Here is a 24,618-nt window from a genome sequence, read left to right as displayed (position 1 = left end):
GGAGAACAACAATCCGGTGGTTGCCGAGTTTTCCGGTTTTGTTGCTTCTCTTCGGAGGGTATTTGATGTGCCGGCTCGTGCTGCCTCTGCTGCGAGCTCCTTATGTCCATCAGACAGGGTTCACGATCCGTAGCTGAATACGCCATTGAGTTTCGTACCCTGGCAGCAGAGGTGGGCTGGAATAATGAGGCTCTGGTCGCTGCTTTCTCTCATGGTCTCTCGGATGCCTTGAAGGATGAGGTTGCAGCTAAGGACCTACCAGTGGAGCTCGAGTCTCTTATTTCTTTCTTGATTTTGATTGACACCAGACTCAGGGAGAGACCTTCCTTTAAGGAGAGTCTGCGGAGGCCTCCTAACAGATTGGCGCCTACCTTTGCTGTCCCACCCGTGCCTCCCTCTCCTCCCACGCCTCCTGGGGATGACTTGGCTGGGGGTGAACCCATGCAGCTGGGCTTTGCTCGCCTGTCCGAGGGGGAGAGGGTACTCCGAAGACGCGAGGGTCGATGCATGTACTGTGGTCTCGGTGGGCATTTTCGGTTGGCATGTCCGAACCGTCCGGGAAACGCTCGCACCTGAGATCCTGTCGGGGGCAGATCTTGGGTGGAGTCTCCTCGTCCCCGGTTTCCCGTGTTGACAAACCACTGATCACTGTTGTCCTCTCCTGGGTCGGGGGCTCAGTGACGACCCAGGCGTTGGTGGACTCTGGTGCTGGTGGTTTGTTCATTGATAGTGTGTTCGCTGCCGCCAATTCCATTCCTCTGCAGGCCCGAGGTTCTCCACTGGCTCTTGAGGCGATAGACGGCAGACCCCTTCTGCCGCCACACGTGACTCATGAGACCCTTCCAGTGGGGATAGCCATTGGTGCCGTTCACAGAGAGTCGTCTGCTTCCAGGTTATTTCGTCTCCACACTACTCGGTGGTCTTGGGGTACCCCTGGCTCCAGAAGCATAATCCGACTTTCGATTGGAGATCGGCCGAGATCCTCTCGTGGTCACCGCAGTGTGGGGCTAGTTGCATCCATGGGCCTGTCAAGTTGCTGTGTACTTCCTCGGACTCTCTGTTGCCTCCTGAATACGAGGAGTACCGGGATGTATTCGATAAGGTGCGCGCGGTTGCCCTACCTCCGTACCGCCCATACGATTGTGCCATCGAGTTACAACCTGGTGCCGTTCCTCCTCGTGGCAAGGTCTATCCACTGTCGGTAGCGGAGAATGAGGCCATGGAGGAGTACGTGAAGGAGGCGCTTTCACGCGGACACATTCGCAAATCCTCGTCCCCGGCAGGGGCTGGATTTTTCTTTGTGAAAAAGAAGGGCGGTGAGTTGAGGCCTTGCATCGATTACAGGGGTCTCAATCGCATCACGATCAAGAACGCTTACCCGATACCCTTGATTTCCGAGCTGTTCGATTGCCTTAAAGGGGCCACGGTCTTTACCAAACTCGACCTGAGGGCGGCATATAACCTCGTAAGGATCAAGGCGGGCGATGAGTGGAAGACTGCGTTTAACACCAGGACCGGTCATTATGAATCCTTGGTTATGCCCTTTGGGTTGTGCAATGCGCCCGCAGTCTTTCAGGAATTCATTAACGATGTTTTTCGTGACCTGTTGCAGCAGTGTGTGGTGGTCTATTTGGATGACATCTTGGTATATTCTGAATCCATGGAGACCCACATTCTGGATGTCAGACGAGTGTTGCAACGGTTACGAGAGAACAAGCTGTTCGGTAAGCTTGAGAAATGCGAATTTCACCGATCCCAGGTAACCTTCTTAGGTTACATCATTTCCGCTGAGGGGTTCTCCATGGATCCTGAGAAGGTTTCGGCTGTCTTACAGTGGCCCCAGCCCAGTGGTCTTCGCTCCCTGCAGCGCTTTTTGGGCTTCGCCAATTATTATCGGAAGTTCATCAGGGACTTTTCCATGCTAGCCAAGCCTCTCACGGATCTGACCAGGAAGGGCAGTAATTCCCAGGTCTGGCCGCTCGAGGCCATCCGAGCTTTTGAGGCTCTAAAGTCCGCCTTTGTGTCGGCTCTGATTCTGTCGCATCCCAACCCTGGGTTGCCCTTTGTCCTTGAGGTGGACGCGTCTGAGACGGGAGTAGGCGCCCTTCTGTCTCAGCGTAGAACACCAGAGGGTCCTCTGCTTCCTTGTGGGTTTTACTCCCGGAAACTGTCTTCCGCGGAGTGCAACTATCAGATTGGTGACAGGGAGTTATTGGCCATCGTGCAGGCCCTTAAAGAATGGAGGCACTTGCTCGAGGGTTCGGTGGTTCCGGTCCTCATCCTGACGGACCACAAGAATCTGACCTACCTTTCTGAGGCCAAGAGATTGACACCACGTCAGGCCAGATGGGCTCTGTTCTTGTCACGTTTTAATTACGTGGTCTCCTACCTACCCGGTTCCAAGAACATCAGGATGCCTTATCATGGCAGTACTCCGACCTGTCCAGGGAGGAGTCGATTCCGACTTCGGTCATACCTCCGAATCAGATCCTGGCCGCCATTCGCACCAGCCTGACCTCTCCCCTGGGTGAGCAGATTTTGGCGACTCAATCTGGTGCTCCCTCTGGGAGACCCAACGGCAGATGTTTTGTGCCTGAGGAGTTGCGCACTCGGTTGTTGCGAACCTACCATAACTCCAAGACCGCGGGGCATCCTGGAAAGAATCAGCTGTCCTGGGCTGTTTCACGTCTGTTCTGGTGGCCTTCCCTACGTTCCGACATCGCCGCATATGTAGCGGCATGCTCCGTTTGTGCCCAGAGTAAGTCCCCTCGGCACCTTCCGTTGGGCCTTCTGCAACCCATAGCCATCGGGGAGCGCCCATGGTCACACCTGGGGATGGATTTCATTGTGGACCTCCCTGCATCCCGAGGCCATACGGTCATTCTCATGATTGTGGATCGATTTTCCAAAATGTGCCACTGTGTTCCTCTCAAGAAGTTACCCTCTGCACAGGAGTTGGCCACGATTTTTGCCAGGGAGGTCTTCCGGTTGCACGGTTTGCCCAAGGAGATTGTGTCGGATCAGGGGAGTCAGTTTGTGTCCAGGTTCTGGCGCGCCTTTTGCTCCCAGTTGGGGATTCATCTCTCCTTCTCCTCGGCCTACCACCCTCAGTCCAATGGGGCCGCAGAACGATCCAATCAGGCCTTGGAGCAATTCCTTCGTTGCTATGTCTCCGATCACCAAGACAATTGGGTTGACCTCCTGCCTTGGGCTGAGTTTGCCAGGAACACGGCGGTGAACTCTTCCTCTGGGACGTCTCCCTTCATGGCCAATTATGGGTTCCAACCTGCCGTGTTACCGGAGGTATTCTCTCCCCAGGATATTCCGGCTGTGGAGGATCACCTTTCCGTCCTACGTGCTTCTTGGGTACAGATCCAGAAGTCCCTTGAGGTCTCTGCGCAGCGCCAGAGACTCCAGGCTGATCGCAGACGAGCGCCTGCTCCTTCCTACCAGGCCGGAGACCGTGTATGGTTGTCCACCCGCAACCTCAACCTTCGAGTGCCCACTCCCAAGCTGGCGCCTCGCTTTGTTGGTCCCTTCCGAGTGCTTCCAGGGTAAACCCGGTAGCCTATGCCCTTGCGCTTCCTCCTGGCATGCGGATCTCCAACGTGTTTCATGTCTCCCTGTTGAAGCCACTGGTGTGTAATCGTTTCACTTCCTCGGTTCCTCGGCCCCGTCCGGTCCAAGTGGGCAATCGTGAGGAGTATGAGGTGAGCAATATCCTGGACTCACGCCTGGTCCGCGGTCGGGTGCAGTTTTTGGTTCATTGGCGTGGTTATGGTCCTGAGGAGCGTTCCTGGGTTCCCTCCGCAGATGTCCATGCTCCTGCCTTGCTCCGAGCCTTCCACGCACGCTTCCCTCAGAAACCGTTCTTTACTCCGCGGAGGAGGGGCCCTTGAGGGGGAGGTACTGTCATGGTCTTACCTTCTTGCTGTTCTCCTTCGTTTGACATGTGCTGGCGGCCATCTTGGTTTCTGGGTTTCTTGTAGCCTCCCACCCTGCGGCTCCTCCTTCCCACTGGGAGGAGCTGGATGCCTAGCTCATATATATAGGAGGTCTGTGGCTTCAGTTCCTTGCTTGGTCCTCCTGTGTACACATGCTTCTAAGACTGCTGCTGCTTCTGGTTCCTGATCCTGGCTTTGTCTGACTACCCTGCTGGTTCCTGATCCTGGCTTCGTCTGACTACCCTGCTGGTTCCTAATCCTGGCTTCGTCTGACTACCCTACTGGTTCCTGATCCTGGTTTCGTCTGACTACCCTGCTGGTTCCTGATCCCGGCTTCGTCTGACTACTCTCCTGGTTCCTGACCTCTGGCTTCGCAAGGACTCTGCCTCGGTTTCACCATCCGTTTGGACTTTTGCTTTACAGCTTGATTTTCAATAAAGCCTTCTTATTTTCACTTATCTGTTGTTGTACGTCTGGTTCATGGTTCCGTGACAGTACTTGGCCGCATTCATCTTTCCCTCGATTGCAACCAGTCGTCCTGTCCCTGCAGCTGAAAAACACCCCCACAGCATGATGCTGCCACCACCATGCTTCACTGTTGGGACTGTATTGGACAGGTGATGAGCAGTGCCTGGTTTTCTCCACACATACCGCTTAGAATTAAGGCCAAAAAGTGTCTTACACTGAGGAGAGGCTTCCGTCGGGCCACTCTGCCATAAAGCCCCGACTGGTGGAGGGCTGCAGTGATGGTTGACTTTCTACAACTTTCTCCCATCTCCTGACTGCATCTCTGGAGCTCAGCCACAGTGATCTTTGGGTTCTTCTTTACCTCTCTCACCAAGGCTCTTCTCCCCCGATAGCTCAGTTTGGCCGGACAGCTAGCTCTAGGAAGGGTTCTGGTCATCCCAAACGTCTTCCATTTGAGGATTATGGAGGCCACTGTGCTCTTAGGAACCTTAAGTGCAGCAGAAATCTTTTTGTAACCTTGGCCAGATCTGTGCCTTGCCACAATTCTGTCTCTGAGCTCTTCAGGCAGTTCCTTTGACCTCATGATTCTCATTTGCTCTGACATGCATTGTGATCTGGAAGGTCTTATATAGACAGGTGTGTGGCTTTCCTAATCAAGTCCAATCAGTATAATCAAACACAGCTGGACTCAAATGAAGGTGTAGAACCATCTCAAGGATGATCAGAAGAAATGGAAAGCACCTGAGTTAAATATATGAGTGTCACAGCAAAGGGTCTGAATACTTAGGACCATGTGATATTTCAGTTTTTCTTTTTTAATCAATCTGCAACAATGTCAACAATTCTGTGTTTTTCTGTCAGTATGGGGTGCTATGTGTACATTCATGAGGAAGAAGAATGAACTTAAATGATTTTAGCAAATGGCTGCAATATAACAAAGAGTGAAAAATTTAAGGGGGTCTTAATACTTTCCGTACCCACTGTATTTGTGCAGTCCACAGCAATCAAAAAGATTCTTCTGTTCATGTTTCTAGTTTTTGGATATTCAGGTTTCCATAGAAAACATTGGGAGCTCTTGCTTTGGCAAAGTCCACTCTTTGTTAATATGATATCAGTAGCGGAGTTTTGTGCCAGGTTAGCCATCGATCAATGCAGAAAGTTTGTTGTTTTAGTGATACCTTTTATTGGCTAATCCAGAGGTCAACAAATTGTATTCACATTGTAAATTTATATTTAAAACATTTCTGCACGCATAGTTGTACTGCTTAGACCTTAGATCAGCCTCAATTCAAGCACATTCAAACCTCAGCCCAATTCTTGCACCTTCAGCCCCCACTTCAACCTCAATAAATACACTTCAGATCTCGGGTCAGTCCCAATTCTAGCACCCAGTGTTAATTTTGGCAGCAAATTTCAATTTAGTTTTAGTCTTAGTCTTAGGACTAAAATGGCATTTTAGTTTTAGTCATATTTTAGTCATCTGGATTGTTTTAGTTTTAGTCGTATTTTAGTAGACGAAAATGTTTTAGTTGGTTTTAGTCGACGAAATTAACACTGCTAGCACCTTCATACTTCAGAACAGCCCCAATTCCTGGGCCTTCAGACCTCAACTTAGCCCCAATTCTTCAGAACTCAGATCAACCCTTCACCTTTAGATGTCAGTTTAGCTCCAGTTCCTGCACCTTGAGACCTCAGACTTGCTAAAGTCGTGTATGCATGCTTTCTTAGGACAGCATATTGATGTTCTTATCCACCAGCAAGCTTCCACTTATGTCAGGGAGGTGGGTGGCCCAGGCTTTGTAATTGACGATCTAGGAAGCTGCCAATTACAGCCAGCAAAGAAGGCATTACAAGCCCTTCTGAGCACATGTGTTGGGGGTTGCCAACCCCCTGGGCTAATTTAAGTTACAATATATTAGCTTAAATTAGCCATTTTAGGGTATCACTTAAAATATAGACTTTCTTCATTACTATAATATCAAAACATAAGCCCCGTACACACGTAGCGATTGTCGGCCGTAAATATTCGGCCGCCGACCGATCGGCCGATTGCCGGCTTGTTAGTATGATGCTTCCGACAACCGACTGCGACTTTTCGGCCGAACAGAATCTGGTGTACAGGCATTAAAATTTTTGTTGGCCCACACCAGAACGGCCGATTGTTCGCCAGTCAGTACAGAATTCGGCCGACAAACAGTCGATTAGCAAGACTGGGCATGCTCAGAAAAGAAAAAACACACGGAAAGTTAACCATCACATGACATCACTTCTGCAGTCGGCTGTTGTTGGCCGACAAAATTCATGTGCAGTCTTTTGCAGTTTTCAGCCGACAGGACAGCACCGGACAAAAGACGGCCGATCGTTCGGCCGACAATCACTACGTGTGTTCGGGGCTATAGTGTCCGAATAGTTGGTGGACATATGGCAGTAATCTTGTCACCAAATATGCACAAAGTAATGGTCACACTTTGGAACTTCTGGGCTTTTTAACTGGGCTAATCTAACTGGCAATAAATAGAAGGAGAGAATATAGGGAGAACATCATATAGATCAGGCATGTCCGACTCCAACCTGCAGCCCGGGGGCCTCATGCGGCCCAGAACTGCAGGCAATGCGGCCCACTGCCCCCTTACATTTTATTTATTTTTTGCTGGGGAGGAAGGAAGTTGAGTAGGGGGTGCACGGCCACAGAGGCAGCCTCGGGGGGGGGATCATCCACTAGTTGTGTTATATTAGTGCTGGGGGGGGGGCGCGGCAGCACGGGAAGGGTGTGGCGGCGTTTTATTACTTATATACCTTAACTATAGTATATATTTTATATGCGGCCCGAGAAAATTTCTCTATACTCAATGTGGCCCAGAGAAGCCAAAAGGTTGGACACCCATGATATAGATAAATCAAATAGGTAAAACAAATTACAGTATAGTGGTCTGAAACTGCCCCTAGGTGTCAGCATACTACAGAATAATAGAAAACTATGCAGTTCAAAACAATAGAAAAAAAAAAAAACAAATAGGTGGGACACAACAATCCCCTCCATGAACATGTGCCTATGTTCTGTCAGAATACCGCTACCTATCAGATTCTGCTACCGGAAGTGACGTACGGACGAGAACAACTTACTGCATTCCAACATGGCTGCTATGTGTTCCAATAGGTTTCCTAATGTGACAGAACATGAAGCAGAGGCGGACATCTTATTACACCCACGCAAGTCCTGAATTTATTTTAGCAGTAAACTCACCTTATATACTAAATAACAGTATTAAATGTGTATTATTATTGTATTTTCCTAAGTATAGCGAGTAACCTGCAGGTAGAAGGTGGCCATCTTGGTACACCCTGCACTGCAAAGCGACAAACTGATTATATAGTGAAATAGACTATTTCATTCAATCGCGGTGAAATTGTCTATTTTAGTCTATAAGGTGAGTTTACTGCTACAATAAATGTAAAATTCAGGACATGCGTGGGTGTAAGAAGATGTCCACCTCTGCTTCGTGTTCTGTCAGATTAGGAAACCTATTGTAGCGCATAGTGGCTATGTTGGAACGAATGGCGCATGCGCAGTAAGTTGTTCTAGTCCGTATGTCACTTCCAGTAGCAGAATCTGATAGGTAGCGGTAATCTAAAAGAACACCTATTGCACATATTCCAGGTAAGGTCTTACTCATGATATGTAAAGGTTCAGATTATGTCTCTCTGTGGAGTCTATACCTTTTTTACCCACTTCAGACCCACGCTATAGCCGAAAGACGGCTACAGCACAGCTCTCTCGTTCTGGGAGGGCGTCCATAGATGTCCGCCCAGAAGCACGCACCCCGCGTGCATCCTGGGGTGCGCATCCAGCACTATTTAGCGGGGGGAAAAAATCCTATGGTGATTAAATACCACCAAAAGAAAGCTCTATCTGCCTAAAAAAAAATGATACAAATTTCATTTGGGTACAGTGTTGCATGACCGTGCAATTGTCATTCAAAGTGCGACTGAAAGCTAAAACTGGCCTGGGCAGGAAGGGGGTGAAAGTGCTCAGTATTGAAGTGGTTAATACAAGAAAGTATTTTGCTTGCTTAAACTGAAACTTAAGCTTGGCATATTATTGTATCCCCCCCAAAAAAAACCCAAAAAAGCAAAACCCTGCAGGACAAAAGGATAATGTGCTAGTATGCATCGCATTTTAGCACATTATGAAATACTTTACCCCCCCCCCCCCATATGGTCGCCCGGACTCCGCTGATGGAGCTGACATGTTCCCTCGGCATCTCTTCCGGGTTCTGCGAAAGTGGCCGGAGCCGCGATGACATCGCTCTTCACTTTCCGGCAAGATACGCCGGACCTTCAGAGCACATTCACCGCTGGTGTCAGCAGCTGCATGCAGGGTGAATATCTCCTAAACCGTGCAGGTTTAGAAGAAATATTAATTTTACTTACAGGTAAACCTTATTATAGGCCGTATTATAGGCTTACCTGTAGGCAATGCTGTGTATTTTGGCCTAGGCCGACAAGGCCCAGGCCTAGGGCAGCACTTTGCAAGGGGGCAGCAAAAAAGCCACCCCCCCCCCCACTTCACTCTATTGGTAGAGCCACCTCTCTTACCCCTTCCTCTCTTTCTCACCCCCCCTTCTCTCTCTCACCCCTCTATCCCTCATCCCCCCTCTCTCTCTCATCCCCCTCTCTCTCTCTCATCCACCCCCTCTCTCTCTCTCATCCCCCCCCCTCTCTCTCATCCCCACCCCTCTCTCTCTCACCCCCCTTTCTCTCTGTATCTCACCCCCCAGCTCTCTCCCTCCCTCTCACCCCCCCTCTCATGAAATCTCAGGGGTTCATGCTGGGACTTGTAGTCCTTCAATTTTGGAGGGAGCCACAGCCGTCTAAAAGGAAGGAGTAGGGAAAATTTACATGGGGGGGCACCCAATTTTAGTCTTGCCTAGGGCAGCACAAAATCAAAATACACCACTGCCTGTAGGTACAAATTAAAAAGCAGAGTATACTACCGCTTTAGGTACTATAAAGCTGGATACACACTGTACAATTTTCTGTAGACTTTTTCCTTTTGATTTACCAAAACCATATAATATGAGGTCAAACCTAAACACTTTCAATGTGTATGAAATCAGGCGGGCCCTTACACTACACAGTTGATGGTAAATCTAAAGGAAATCTAACAATAAAACTTGTATGGTGTGTATCCAGCTTAAGTCTGTGTACCAGAACACCCAGATCCTTCTCAACCATGGATTCCCCCAGCTGTTCCCCTCAAAGAATTTACTAGAGACAGAAATGTTGGTGAGACCACAAGCATAACTAACAAAGTCCATTTGAACATCGATATATATTTTATTCCCCCATCATACACTACTCGAGGGCAGGAGATATGTTTTAAACCAGCTCTGATAAACCAGGGACTGTTGCTGATTCTCAGGGACATCTGGTAATCTTCCCCTAGTGTACACAGAGGCATTTTATTGCAGTGAGATTTCTGGTTCTCCGCGTTCTTTTCCTACGCCGTCATCGGAGAGGGCTGTGTATTACACAACAAGGACTTCTGTTTTGCATACAGGGAAATACAGCGTAAATATATCAACACAGCGATCTGTATCTATATCCTGGAGAATGTAGGCTGCAGGCGGGAGGAAGGATAAGTACACAGAGCCGTGTTATGCTGACTGGACAGGAAATCGCAGTTCATTCTTTTTAAACTTAGATGTAGTCCTATGTGCTGCAGTTTTTCGGAACGCATTGTGCAAAAAATGCAGCAAGTCCAATTTTTATTTTCCACTGCACACCAACAACAAAGTGCATTGGTGTGAACTGAAGCCATAGGACATAAAGCAGATAGGCTTGTTCTTGCATAGGGACTGCATTGGACAAGGCTACCCAATGCTGCCTTTGCCTTACCTAGAAGTGAACACACAATAGCAATTAGCAAGCAAATGCAAAGGGCCCATTTAGATCTATGTACTTGTATAGAGGTGCTTTTTTTTTTTTTTTTGCAGCGTTATGCAGGTATGTGTCATATGTCAGCACGCTTTTTCCTTGTGCGTTGTTGACACACTTTTTAGTGCGGTTTAAAATTTGGGATTTGGAATGTATAGTGTTAACTAGGGATCGACCGATTATCGGCAACGCCTATATATCGGGGGCCGATATGCACTTTCCCCGATATATCGGAATCGGCCCCTGAGGTTATGGATATTGCCGATATTTCGGGAAAGTGCTGTACCGGAGTGATGCCTGCAGCTAGAGGCATCACCCCGGTACCGGCATCCATAGGCGACGGTCGGCGGTCTTGTAATGACAACCGATGCGGCTGAGAAGCCGCTCGGCTGTCATTACAAGGAGCGGGAAGGGACATCCCCCCTCGGGCTCGCCGGGAGACCCGGGAATCCTACCTCCACAGCCGCCAAAGAGAAGACCCGATCAAAGCCGCATTCGGCTCTGATCTGGTCTCCATGTCATGACATCACTTCCGGGTATTCAGCGCCAGATTAAAAAAAATGACAGCATTCAAAACAACCAAACTGCAGAGGAGGGGTTTGGGGTCTTTTAGATCCCTCCACAACAGTACCTGTGACGAATAAAAAAAAAAAAATGTAAATGTCCGAAAATATCGGCCAATATTGATATCCGATGACCAGAATATCGGCATCGGCACTAAAAAAATTATATTGGTCGATCACTAGTGTTAACAGCCATTGATCAAGTCTTGTTAATACCCGCTGCCAGCACATCAAGATACGTGTAGCCCCCTTGTCCTAAACAGGGGCCACTATGTCAATTACGTTTTTGGCTGGGCTGTAGTTAGCTCTGACTGATTGTATAGTTTTTCACCTGGTTTTTCCCAAAGCCTAACCACTTGTCAACCAGCCGTGGTAGTTATATTGCGGTAGGTTGGCTCTGTTACGCAAAATGACATACCTGTACGTCGTTTCGTGTAGCAGTTAGTGGGCACGTGCCGATTGGCTAGAGGGGGAGCCAATCAGCGGGTCTGGCAGACGCAATGTCCACCAGGCACCCGTGATCGCTCCCCATTGAGACAGAATGGCAGTCTGCCGAAGAAAACACGGCACAACTCTGTTATGTCAGTGATGAACACAGGGATCCTGTGTTCCTCCTATTTAGGAACACAGGTCTCTGTGCTCATCCAGTAGGTAAATCCCCCACACAGTTAGAAAGCACCTCCTAAGGACACATTTAACCCTTTGATTGACCCTGGTGTTAACCCCTTCCCTGCCAGTGTCATTATTACAGTAACAGTGCATATTTTTAGCACTGATTACTGTAATAATGTCACTGGTCCCCTTAAGTGTCAAAAGGGTCAGTTAGGAGCCTGATCTGTCCGCCGCAATGTCGCAGTCCCGCTGAAAATCGCAGATCGCTGCCATCATTAGTAAAAAATAAACAAAAAATAAATAAAAATGACATAAATCTTTCCCCTAGTTTGTAGATGCGATAACTTTTGCGCAAACCAATCAATATACACCTACTGGGATTTTTTTTTTTACCATAAATATGTAGCAGAATACATATTGGCCTAAATTTATGAAAAAAAATAGATTTTTTAATTTTTTTTATTGGGAATGTTTTATAGCAGAAAGTAAAAAATATAGATTTTTTTTTTTTTCAGAATTGTCGCTCTTTTTTTGTTTATAGCGCAAAAAATAAAAACCGCAGAGGGGATGAAATACATTCAACAGAAAGCTCTATTTGTGGGAAAAAAAGGACATCAATGAATGGACCTATGTCGCTGGACTCCTCCCCTTGTGGGCAGCACGCGCACGCGCCGCCAGAGGCTCGCTCCAACTGTATTCACACACAGCGGGAGTCGGGCCAGGGGAGGAGAGACGGTGATCACCGCCGCTCTTCCCCGATCGTCGGAGATCATGTGAGGAGATCCGTCCGCTTGTGTAAACAAAGCGGGCGGATCTCCTATGTGACAGACAGGGACAGATTACAGGATTCAGCATAGCTGAACCTGCGATCTGTGTCTGTGTCACACAGTCCCCTCCCCCCACACACGTCAGTAAGCACCAGGCATATATTTAACCCCTTGATCACCAATAAAGTTAACCCCTTCCCTGCCAGTGTCATTATTACAGTAACAGTGCATATTTATAGCACTGATTACTGTAGTAATGTCACTGGTACCCCCAAAAGTGTCAAAAATGTCAGTCAAGGGTCCGATCTGTCCGCCGCAATGTCGCAGTCCCGCAAAAAAAATCGCAGATCATCGCCAGATCGCCGCCATTACTAGTTAAAAAAAAAACAATAAAAATGATTACATTTCCAGTAGTTAGTAGCTGCGATAACTTTTGCGCAAACCAATCAAAATACGCTTATTTAGATTTTTACATTTTTTGGGGGGAATTTCATATAAAGAAATGTGAAAAATATTGTTATTTTTTAAAAATTGTTGCTGTTTTTTTGTTTATAGCGCAAAAAGTAAAAATCGCACAGGTGATCAAATACCACCAAAAGAAAGCTCTATTTGTGGGGAGAAAAAGGACATACATTTAATTTGGGTACAGCATCGCACGACCGCGCAATTGTCAATTAAAGTAATGCAGTGCCGAATCGCAAAATATGGCCTGGTCAGGAATGGGGTAAAATCTTCCGGTCTTAAAGAGGTTAAAAATACGCTCATTGAGAATTTTTTTGTTAAAGACGTGTAGCTAAATACATTTTGGCCTAAATATATGACAAAAATTGAATATATTGGATATTTTTTGACTGTCAATGTAGAAAAATATTGTTATTTTTTCAAATTGTCACTATTTTTTTATTAATATCGCAAAAAATGAAAAGCGCAGAGGTGACCAAATACCACCAAAAGAAAGCTCTGTTTGTGGGAAAAAAAGGATGTAAATTTCGTTTGGGTACGGCGTTGCATGACCGCGCAATTGTCAGTTAAATTCGCACAGTGCCAAGTTGCAAAAAGTGGCCTGGACGTAAAGCAGGAAAATCCTCCGGTCCTAAAGTGGTTAAGGGGGTAAAACCTTCCGGTTCTTATGTGGTTAAAGTACAACTAAAGGCAATTTTTTTTTTTTTTTTTTTTTAATTTTGGATAAAGTAAAGAGGAATTAGAACCCCTGTCCGTTTTTATTGCTGTCTGTGTCCCTGTTAGGGAGATTCTCCCTCTCTCTTTGTCTTGCTTACTGTTATCATTGAAAGTAAAAGACAATCCCAAATTTTGGGTTGTCCATAGAAAATTAATTGATGGGAAATCTTCCAATGGGGACACTAGTTCTGAGAACCTGGGGGGTCCCCAAGGGATTTTCTTGATTTGCATGGATTTCCTTTCACATCCTGTTTTTACTATGGGACAGGACTTGAAGGGAAATAATAAAATAAACTGACGGGGGTTAAAACCCTCCCTTACTCTATCGAAAAAATGAAAAAAAAGTTTACCTATACAGTAAACCCCCGCTCCATCGCGGTTCAGTTTTTGCGGTCCCGGTATATTGTGTTTTTTTCTGTAATGTTATTTTACTGTATAAATCATTGAAAATTAAATATTTTTGTGTTTTCCATAGCTCTTGCTCTGTCTCTCAGTATCTTTTATGTGTTTAAATGAGTTTCTATTGTTTTAAAAGTGTGTTTAAAGACCTTAAAATGCTTTTAAAAGTACAGTGACAGTAAAAAAAACATGCCTACGGGGTATTTTAATAGGGTTTTTCCATTTCGCGGATTTTCACTTTTCGCGGGTGGGTCCGGAACGTAACCCCCGCGATGGAGGGGAGTTTACTGTAGTTCTACTTTAAGTTGGCTTGTGATTTCTCATCCCTATGAGGGTGTCATGTATGACGAAACGTGTCAGGGTATTTTTTCCTGCCTCTAATCATTCCAGTCTACATATGCCATTTACCTGCAGATTATCCCCCCAAGCACTTTATGGAAATGTGGATTTGCTTTTGGATTTTCCCACTTCAACCTTGTGGACTGTTTTATTAACTTTATTTCATATATTTTTTCACAAGTCTATATATATATATGATCAACATTTATATATACAATTTTCCAGCGCTGCACTTTTTTACATTCACTTTTAAGTTGCACTTTCCCTTTAGGCAGAAACGCGACCTGCTGATTTGTGATATAACAGAATGCAGCGTTTGCATAATACTTTGTATTTCTCTGATCCTCTGAAAGGTTTAAAATTCCCAGCAGGTCTGTTAGAACATACAAAGAACTGATTGTGAGCAGAACGTGAGATAAACATATGCTGGCAGCCAATATAACAGCAAATATTAAAGGAAGCTTTAAGCCTATGCAATTCAATAGACGTTCCTGGACATTTTCCAGCTGAACCGACTCTACAATATGACAGTGGCTGCATTGGTTATACTGGCTTTAAAGTGATTGTAAAGTCTCTCTTTTTTTTTTTTAAATAAAAAAAATGTTACAGTATCTCACAAAAGTGAGTACAACCCTCACATTTTTGTAAATATTTTATTATACCTTTTCATGTGACAACACTGAAGAAATGACACTTTGCTACAATGTAAAGTAGTGAGTGTACAGCTTGTATAACAGTGTAAATGTGCTGTCCCCTCAAAATAACTCAACACACAGCCATTAATTTCTAAACCGCTGGTAACAAAAGTGGTACTCACTGTGAAAATGTAAGTGAAAATGTAAAAATTGGGCCTGAAGTGTCAATATTTTGTGTGGCCACCATTATTTTTTAGCACTGCCTTAACCCTCTTGGGCATGGAGTTCACCAGAACTTCACAGGTTACAACTGGAGTCCTCTTCCACTTCTCCATGATGACATCATGGAGCTGGTGATGTTAGAGACCTTGCGATCCTCCACCTTCTGTTTGAAGATGCCCCACAGATGCTCAATAGGGTTTAGGTCTGGAGACATGCTTGGCCAGTCCATCACCTTTACCCTCAGCTTCTGTAGCAAGGCAGTGGTCGTCTTGGAGGTGTGTTTGGGGTCGTTATCATGTTGGAATACTACCCTGCGGCCCAGTCTCCGAAGGGAGGGGATCATGCTCTGCTTCAGTATGTCACAGTACATGTTGGCATTCATGGTTCCCTCAATGAACTGTAGCTCCCCAGTGCCAGCAGCACTCATACAGCCCCAGACCATGACACTCCCACCACCATGCTTGACTGTAGGCAAGACACACTTGTCTTTGAACTCCTCACCTGGTTGCCGACACACGCTTGACACCATCTGAACCAAATAAGGTTTATCTTGGTCTCATCAGACCACAGGACATGGTACCAGTAATCCGTGTCCTTAGCAGTGGCGGCTGGTGCATTGGGGGCGCAGGGGGGCTGCCCCCCCATTCATGCGTCTGACCCCCTAATCTACATGCGGGGCGCCGGACGCATGGAGTTCAGTGGGTTTTTTTTTTCTGAATCACCTGATTAGAGCCAGAGGCTCTAATAGGCTTCAGAAAAGGGTGGACCCGGGGCACAGAGCACTGCGCCCTAGCCCACCCATTTGTGTGACAATAGCGAATGAAAATTCGCTATTGTCACATAGATCCTCCTCCTGGCCAATCAGGAAGCGGGTCAGAGACCCGTTTCCTGATTGGCCGAAAGGCAAGCCCATGCCATTGGCCGAGGAGGAGGCAGAAGGACGAGAGGAGACGCGGGGAGACTGAGGAGAAGCCGCCGCTTATCCTCGTGTTGAAGTGGTGTAACGCTCGCTGGTTTGGGAGGATGCTGGAGAGCAGCTGTAAGGTGGTGAAGGAGAGAGTATTAGAGAAGAGAATGATTTTCGGTGCATGCAGGACTAGGGACTGAATGCAGAGATCACCCTGCAGATGGTACCTTATAAGAACAGACAACTAGCCGTCAAATCTACTTGACAGAAAGAGCAACATCTGGTCCAGCAGCATGGACATCGGATCAGGAGCAGCTCTAACTCTGCATAGTCCAACCATTCTCAGGTATGTGCACTGGGCATGCTGGTCACTCTGCATTGAAGGGGGCACGCTGGTCACTCTGCATTGAAGGGGGCACGATGGTCACTGGTAACTCTGCATTGAAGGGGGCACACTGGTCACTCTGCATTGATGGGGGCACACTATACCTTGATTACTGAAGGCCCCTTTCACACATTTGTGACCTCAAAGTCACGCAATTTTTTACAGCGTTATTTGCCGCAAAGCAATGCCTATTACATTTTTCTGTTTGTGCCCCCCCAAAAATTTGGAGCACCAGCCGCCACTGGTCCTTAGTCTACTTCTCTTCAGCAAACTGTTTGCGGGCTTCCTTGGGCATCATCTTTAGAAGTGGCTTTCTTCTGGGATGACAGCCATGCTGACCCCCCACCCCTTCAACCTCTGCAGCAATGCTGGCAGCACTCATACGTCTATTTCCCAAAGACAACCTCTGGATATGACGCTGAGCACGTGGACTCAACTTCTTTGGTTGACCATGGTGAGGCCTGTTCTGAGTGGAACCTGTCCTGTTAAACCACTGTATGGTCTTGACCACCATGCTGCAGCTCAGTTTCAGGGTCTTGGCTATCTTCTTATAGGCCTAGGCCATCTTTATGTAGAGCAACAACTTTTTTTCCAGATCCTCAGAGAAGTCTTTGCCATGAGGTCCCATGTTGAACTTCCAGTGACCAGTATGAGAGAGTGAGAGTGATAAAACCAAATTTAACACACCTGCTCCCCATTCACACCTGAGACCTTGTAACACTGAGTCACGTTACACTGGGAAGGAAAAATGGCTAATTGGGCACAATTTGGACATTTTGACCTAGGGGTGTACTCACTTTTGTTGCCAGAGCTTTAGACATTATTAGCTGTGTGTGGAGTTATTTTGAGGGGACAGCAAATTTACACTGTTATACAAGCTGTACACTCACTACTTTACATTGTAGCAAAGTGAAAAGATATAATAAAATATTTACAAAAATGTGAGGGATGTACTCACTTTTGTGAGATACTGTATACCTATCTCCTCTGCGCAGTTGGGTTTGTACAGGGCAGCCCAGATCCTCCTCTTATTGGGTCCCTCTTTGGCTCTCCTGGCCCCTCCCTCCTGTTGAGTGCCCCCACAGCAAGCAGCTGCAGTTGCGTGTATACATTTAAACATGAAGTTACTGTTCGGCTCCTGATTGACTTACTGAGTTTGACTGACAGCAGCGGGAGCCAATGTCGCGCGCAGAAGCGAAGGCATACGTAAGTCGCGCCCACATATGTAAAACCACACATATGAGGTATCGTCGTGATTGTTAGAGCGAGAGCAATACATTGAGCCTTAGACCTCCTCTGTAACTCTAAACTGGTAACCTGTAGACATTTTTAAAGTGTCGCCTATGGGGGTTTTTAAGTACCAAAGTTTGTCACCATTCCACAAGTGTGCGCAATTTTGAAGCATTACATGTTGGGTATCTATTTACTCGGCATAACATTATAGTTCACATTATAGAAAAAAACTGGTCTAACTTTACTGTTTCCTTTTTTTTCCCCATTTTATTCTCTAGGGTCTCTGCTAAAAAAAATATATATATATATATAATGTTTGGGGGTTCTAAGTATTTTCATAGCAAAAAAAATGATTTTAGCTTGTAAACAACAAGTGTCAGAAAAAGGCCCGGTCCAGGAGTGGTTAATAGGGTTCGCGGTTTGTGTCCGAACTGTTGCGATGTTAGAGAGTTCTGGCACAAAACTGAACAGGGGCCTGTTCAGCCTATCTCTATTTGTTTACATTTAGCCGGAAGTGACGTCATGACGTTGCTCCGGTCCTCCTAAACCATAGAGATGAGCATCTTTCCTCCGCTCATCTCTGTTACCAGCCTCCACAAACCGCTGAATTGGTTCTTGGGCTTTCTGATCCATCAGGAAAGTCGGAGAACCACCGAGAAGCGGCAGGAGGGAGGGGGCGACCCATCTCGCTGCTTCTAAAAGTGATCCAGTGGCAAATCTGCCAATTGGACCACTTTTATCGGTTAGTGAATCGCCGGCTGAAAAAACATTTACTGGGGTTATGGCATATTGCTGCAGCCATATTCCACTGCCGACCAAGGATGTAATTTGTCTATGGCCTGGTTGGCAAGTGGTTAAACCCAAAACCAAAATGTAATGAGGTGCCATGCTGAACTTCCAGTGACCAGTATGAGAGAGTGAGAGCGATAACACCAAATTTAACACACCTACTCCCCATTCATACCTGAGACCTTGTAACACTAACGAGTCACATGACACCGGGGAGGGAAAATGGCAAATTGGGCCCAATTTGGACATTTTCACTTAGGGGTGTACTCACTTTTGTTGCCAGTGGTTTAGACATTAATGGCTGTGTTGAGTTATTTTGAGGGGACAGCAAATGTACACTGTTATACAAGCTGTACACTCACTACTTTACATTGTAGCAAAGTGTCATTTCTTCAGTGTTGTCACATGAAAAGATAGAATAAAATATTTACACAAATGTGAGGGGTGTACTCACTTTTCTGAGATACTGTATATTTCTCATGTGCCTTCAGTAGGAAGATGAATGTAAAAAGACACAAAATGAGTCTTGTGTATTTTTTCTCTCCTTATCCAATGACATTAATAAATGGCGTGGAGGTTTTATTGTATAATGCGTAATGACAGAAGCATAAAATGTTTTGTTTTTCATTGAATAATGGAGTGCTAAACTTGGTAGTTTTGGGGAGGTAATCACTAAGCTTCAGAATGTAAGAAACGCTGGCGTCTGCTGTTACAAGGTTAACATTTCAGGTTTATCTTAGTTACTCATTTCCATGTCACAGTAGACTGGAACGGCAGCCATCCGTGGAAGAGCGCTGTCAATTCCCATGCTTACCGTGGAGCGAACTTGTGACGCTGACCTCTGAAGTGGGCGGGGCTCGTTGCGTGCACTGTGTGTCCTACGGAGCGGGATCTCGTCCTGTGAGCATAAAAACAAGCACTGAGGTCATTCGCTGAACAAAAACATATTGCTACCCCAGTCAGGATAAACTGACATTTTGCACAATGGGGTGGATTCACTAAAGGCAAATAGGTTGTGCAATTTCACTCATTTCCCCCAAGCTTAGTAAATGTGATAAAGTTCTGCTGATGTCCTTCATCCAATCGTGTGCAAGCAAAAATGCTTCTTTTTTTTTAATTTTCCTTGCACCAGTTGGGTATTCTTTACAAAGTGAAGCTTTACTACATTGCATTTACTAAGCAAAATGTGTGCAACTGCACTTGCAAATTGCACGGTCTATTTGCCTTTAGTAAATCAACCCCTGTATGTGTATATAATGTGCCTGTATACTATCATTTGAACATAGAAAAAATTGTGAACAGGCAGACTTTTCAATACAGTAGAGACATACTATGGGGAACAGACTGTTTCCTTTGAAAGGGAAGTTGCACAGTTGCAAGGAAATATTCCCCAGAGCTTAGTGAATGCGATGAATCTGTGCTGACATCCATCATCCCATCATGTGCAAGCAAAAATACGCTTTTTTTTTTTTTTTTATTTCCCTTGCATGTGATTGGGTATTCTTAGCAAAGTGAAATTTCAAGACATTCACTAACCCCTGGGGAATACTCCCTAGAAAGGTGCAAGTTCCCTTCCAATGTGAACAGCCTCATGTTTCTTCTGCATTAAAGTGATATTAAATATTTGTGTTTTTTTTTTTAAAGTAACAAACATGTCATACTTACCTGCTCTGTGCAGCGGTTTTGCACAGAGCAGCCCTGATCCTTCTCTTCTTGGGTCCCACACCAACGCTTCAGGCCCCTCCCTCTTGCTTAGTGCCTAGTGCCCTTATAAAAAGCAGCTTGCTATGGGGGCACCTGAGCAGGCGCACTCTTGAGCCGCTGTTCCGTGTGTCTATTCACACGGTCCCTCCCCTGCTCTCTCCTCATTGGCTCAGTGGCTGAGATTGACAGTAGTGGGAGCCAATGGCTACTGCTGCTGTCTCAGCCAATGGGGAGGGAGAGACGCAGGAGAGCTGAGGCTCTCATGCACCTTGCTGGATTGAGATGGGGCTTAGGTAAGTTTTAGGGAGGCAGGGGGCACTGCTGCGCACAGAAGGTTTTTGACCTTCATGTATAGAATACATGAAGGTCAAAAACCTTGAACCTTTGCAACCACTTTAAAGTACCCATATCTGCATGTTCACAGTGAGATGAATGAACTCCCATGTGTGTGCATGAGTGGTATCATCACCGCCTGGCCAATCAAAAAAGCCAAACATTAGAACCCTGGAAGAAGCCTGGCCGATGATGTCAGCAGCCTGCAGGTAGCTGGACACTGCATCACTGGAGTGGAGGTCAATACTCACAATGCCAATCGAACACATCAATCTGCAGCTTTTCCTTGCAACTGCTATGAGAAACCACTTGGGGCTCATTAACATGCATTGCATTTAGGCACCTCGTTAAAAATTAATGGGCTACCAATGCACCATAACATGGTAAAAGTCATACTTTTGGTAATGCAACACACTGCAATGCACTACTGTGTTGCCTAAGGGCTTGTTCAGATGTGCTGCCAGGGGGTGGTAAAAGCAGGAGGTTGAGCCACAGGTATTGTCAGCATCATACCATCAATGATGAAACACCCATAATCTTGACATAAAACCATAGAACCCAATAGCACTTGCTGGAAGTACCCTTAAAGGAGTTGTAAAGGCAGAATGTTTTTTATCTTAATACATTCTATGCATTAGGATAAAAAGCCTTCTGTGTGCAGCAGCCACCCCAGAACCCCCTAATACTTACCTTAGCCTCCCTCTATCCAGCAATGTCCACAAGTCCCTCTGAATGACACACGGACCTGCAGCTCGACTTGGGTGCCCCCATAGCAAGCTGCTTGCTGTGTGTGGGGACACTCAACAGGAGGGAGGGGCCAGGAACAGCGAAGAGGGTCCCTAGAAGAGGAGGATCCGGTCTGCCCTGTGCAAAACCAACTGCACAGAGGAGGTAAGTATAACATGTTTGTTATTTTAAAAAACAAAACCACAAGACTTTACAATCACTTTAAGGGCATGCAGTCAATATACGAAGCGGGGCCGGGACAAGGGGTGGCCAGGAGGGCCAGCTGCTCAGGGCACAGTGGAGCAAGGGGACATATAATGGACACAGGGCAGTAAACCCATTTTACAGCATGTATTAACAGTGAGGGAGGTGGTGCAGTGCCATATCTTTGCCCTGGGAGCTAGATGAACTTGCCCTGTATTCATACAAAGGATGCTTTATATACCTTAGTCAGGATTTCCCGGCTCATCTCATGGTTATTTTCATCTGAGAAGATGGCGGATAACTTGTGGAAGATGTTTAGGTTGTCCCTGGGAAGAAAGGATGTACAGTTTTAGGTGTGAAGGGTATATTGTTAAGTAAGCAGTTTGATCTGGACATCTGACGTTTGATATGGACAGTTGTAAAGTATGGGATCTAATGTAATTTACCTACTGACTGCGGCCCATGTCCTCTTCAGCCGATAGATGGAATTTGACTGAAGAGCAGATAGAATGGCTCGGAGAGAGGAGAAATTCCGCAAAAACCTGCAGTACTGGGGGAGAAAGACATCTGGTTAAAGATACTGCTTTATTGGGAAGGACATCCCCCATGTCACATAGCTCCTCCTGGGTGGTGTCACCCTGTGGTAGAAGGGACAGTCTCCACGGTAGAAGTGACAGTCTCTATATCACCCAGCTCCTCCTGGGTGGTGTCACCCAGTGGTGGAAGGGACAAACTCCATGTCACATATCTTCTACTGTTCGTGTCACCCTGCAATAGGAGGGTCAGACTCCGTGTCACATATCTCCTCATGTCTGGGTCACCCTGTGGTGGGAGGGACATACTTCATGTCACATGTCCTCCTGTCTGTGTCACCCTGTGGTAGGAGGGTAAAACCCCATGTCATATAGCTCCTCCTGGATGGTTTCACCCTGTGGTGGGAGGGACCGACTCCATGTCACATATCTCCTCCTGTCCGTGTCACTCTGTGGTGGGAGGAACAGACTCCAAGTCACACAGCTCCCCCTGTCTGTGTCACTCTGTAGTGGGAGGGACAGAATCCATATCACATAGCTCCCCCTGTCTGTGTCACTCTGTAGTGGGAGGGACAGAATACATATCACATAGCTCCCCCTGTCTGTGTCACTCTGTAGTGGGAGGGACAGAATCCATATCACATAGCTCCCCCTGTCTGTGTCACTCTGTAGTGGGAGGGATAGACTCCATGTCACATAGCTCCTCCTGGGTGGTGTCAGACTATGGTGGGAGGGACAAATTCCATGTCACATATCTCCTCCTTTCTGTATCACTCTGTAGTTGGAGGGACACAGTACACACCTGGGCTATGGAAATCCATTTCTCCAGCACTTTTGCCCTCACTTGGGGTTTCAGCTGAATATCGCTCAGGACGGATGCCGTCACACACGCTGTCACTGCATTAAATTGGGCGACTGTAGCTCTAACACTGGGGGCCACGTGCTTGTTCTCCTTTTTGTCACGTTGCGACCAAATACTTCCCAGACAATGGCAGGACTGCAGTCTTTGAAAGAGATCCTACCAAAAGGACAGAAGAAAGATATATTATTACAATGAAATGGTAACATAAGAATAGCTAAACAGTCTTTTAAATGTCAGAGCTACATTGGAAACATTGCAGCTGTACTGATGTCAGAAAATCCAGTCAATCTACCTTGATATATATATATACTGTATATATATATATATATATATATATATATATATATATATATATATACCTTTATATAATTCAGTGCTATGTTTATACTGGGACTACAATAATTTATTTTTGAATGATTGGGTGCTTATATAATTAGAATAGGGGGGGTTTCTGAGGCATGCAAAATTTGATCGGATGAGGGTATAATGATGGATGCAGCCTGTATGTTTTCAGGTGGGTGGAGTTGGGAATTTGGGGGCGTTCCAGAAGAGCAAATTACCAGATGGCATGCTTCACAAAGCATGTCTGAAACAAAACAGAGATGCCTATGTATACAGATATATACTCATAAACCCTTATACTGGCAGGAGGCATTGCATTGGGCACAGCCTTGAGCCCATCGTGAAATGAATCTGCCACTGAATGTATTTCATTTGTTCACCTAAATTAGCCATTCTCAACCAGGGTGCTGTGAAACCCTAAGGTGTTTCCAGAGCTTGCTAGGGGTTTCTCGAGCAGTGGCTGATTGACCTCCCATCTGATTTTGCCTGCATAGTTATTGGGCTAACACCACTTAGCAGAGCCTTGACACCAGTGCTCTTTTTAGCTCACTTCATTGGGCATTCTTCCTACTGACTCCCAATGAAATGGTGCAATCTTTTAACTGACCTTCAGTGTAAGGGGCATTAATCCTCTTGCTGACCATATTGTAAGGAGGTACTTCTCTATTGACCACCGATGTTGGGACAATTCACAGAACGTCAACATACAAAGTTCTTTCTCCTCTGTACACCAATGTAATGGAGCATATCTTCCACTGACCACCAATGTAAAAAAAAGGTCCTTAACTGACCACCAATGTAAGGGGGACCCTTTACTCTCCATCAATCTAAGGGGACCCTGTAACTAACCACCAATTCAAGGGGGACTCTTAAGTAACCAACAACATAAGGGGAACCACCACCAAGACCCTTTACTGACCAACAATTTAAGGAGACATTTACTGACCATGACTGTAGGGGGACCATTTAATGACCACCAATGTAAGGAGATGATTAACTGACCAACAATGCAAGGAGACCCTTTACTGATCACCAATATTAGGAGATCCTTTAATGACTACCATTGTAACAAGACCCTTAACTGACCACCAATGCAAGTAGACCCTTTACTGGCAACGAATGCAAAGAGACCCTTTACTGGCCACCAGTGCAAGGAGACCCTTTATTGGCCACCAAAGCAAGGAGACCCTTAACTGACCAACAATGCAAGCAGACCCTTTACTGGCCACCTATACAAGGAGACTTTACTGGCCACCAGTACAAGGAGACGACCCTTTATTGGCCACCAATGCAAGGAGACCATTTTCTGACCACCAGTATAAGCAGACCCTTTACTGATCACCAATGTAAGAGGACTATTTACTGACCACCATTGTAAGGTAGTTTGTCTACTGCATTTCTTTTCTGGTCAATATTATTCTTCATTATAATTTCGTAATTATTACTGCAAATTATTTTACCATATAGAGAAGAGGGGTAATAAAAATGATCCATCTTGGTATGTCACATTCTTTATTCTTTTCGATATTATTATA

General features: G+C 46.0%; 1 protein-coding gene across 3 annotated transcripts in view; it reads right to left on the bottom strand.

Annotated features, from left to right (window-relative positions):
• The window catches only part of RGL3 (ral guanine nucleotide dissociation stimulator like 3), a 180,028-nt gene that overhangs the window by 21,483 nt on the left and 133,927 nt on the right, over positions 1 to 24,618 (bottom strand). For all 3 annotated transcript variants that reach the window (XM_082254292.1, XM_082254291.1, XM_082254293.1), the window contains 4 exons: positions 22,682 to 22,897; positions 21,793 to 21,896; positions 21,588 to 21,672; positions 19,194 to 19,277 (listed from right to left, as the gene is read on the bottom strand). In XM_082254292.1, coding sequence (XP_082110418.1) covers positions 19,194 to 19,277; positions 21,588 to 21,672; positions 21,793 to 21,896; positions 22,682 to 22,897 — 489 coding nt within the window. The remainder of the gene's footprint in view (positions 1 to 19,193; positions 19,278 to 21,587; positions 21,673 to 21,792; positions 21,897 to 22,681; positions 22,898 to 24,618) is intronic.

This window comes from Pelophylax lessonae (genome assembly GCF_965119305.1).
Source record: "Pelophylax lessonae genome assembly, chromosome: 4".
Lineage (NCBI taxonomy): Eukaryota > Metazoa > Chordata > Amphibia > Anura > Ranidae > Pelophylax > Pelophylax lessonae.
This window is presented reverse-complemented; position numbering and strand designations above follow the sequence as displayed.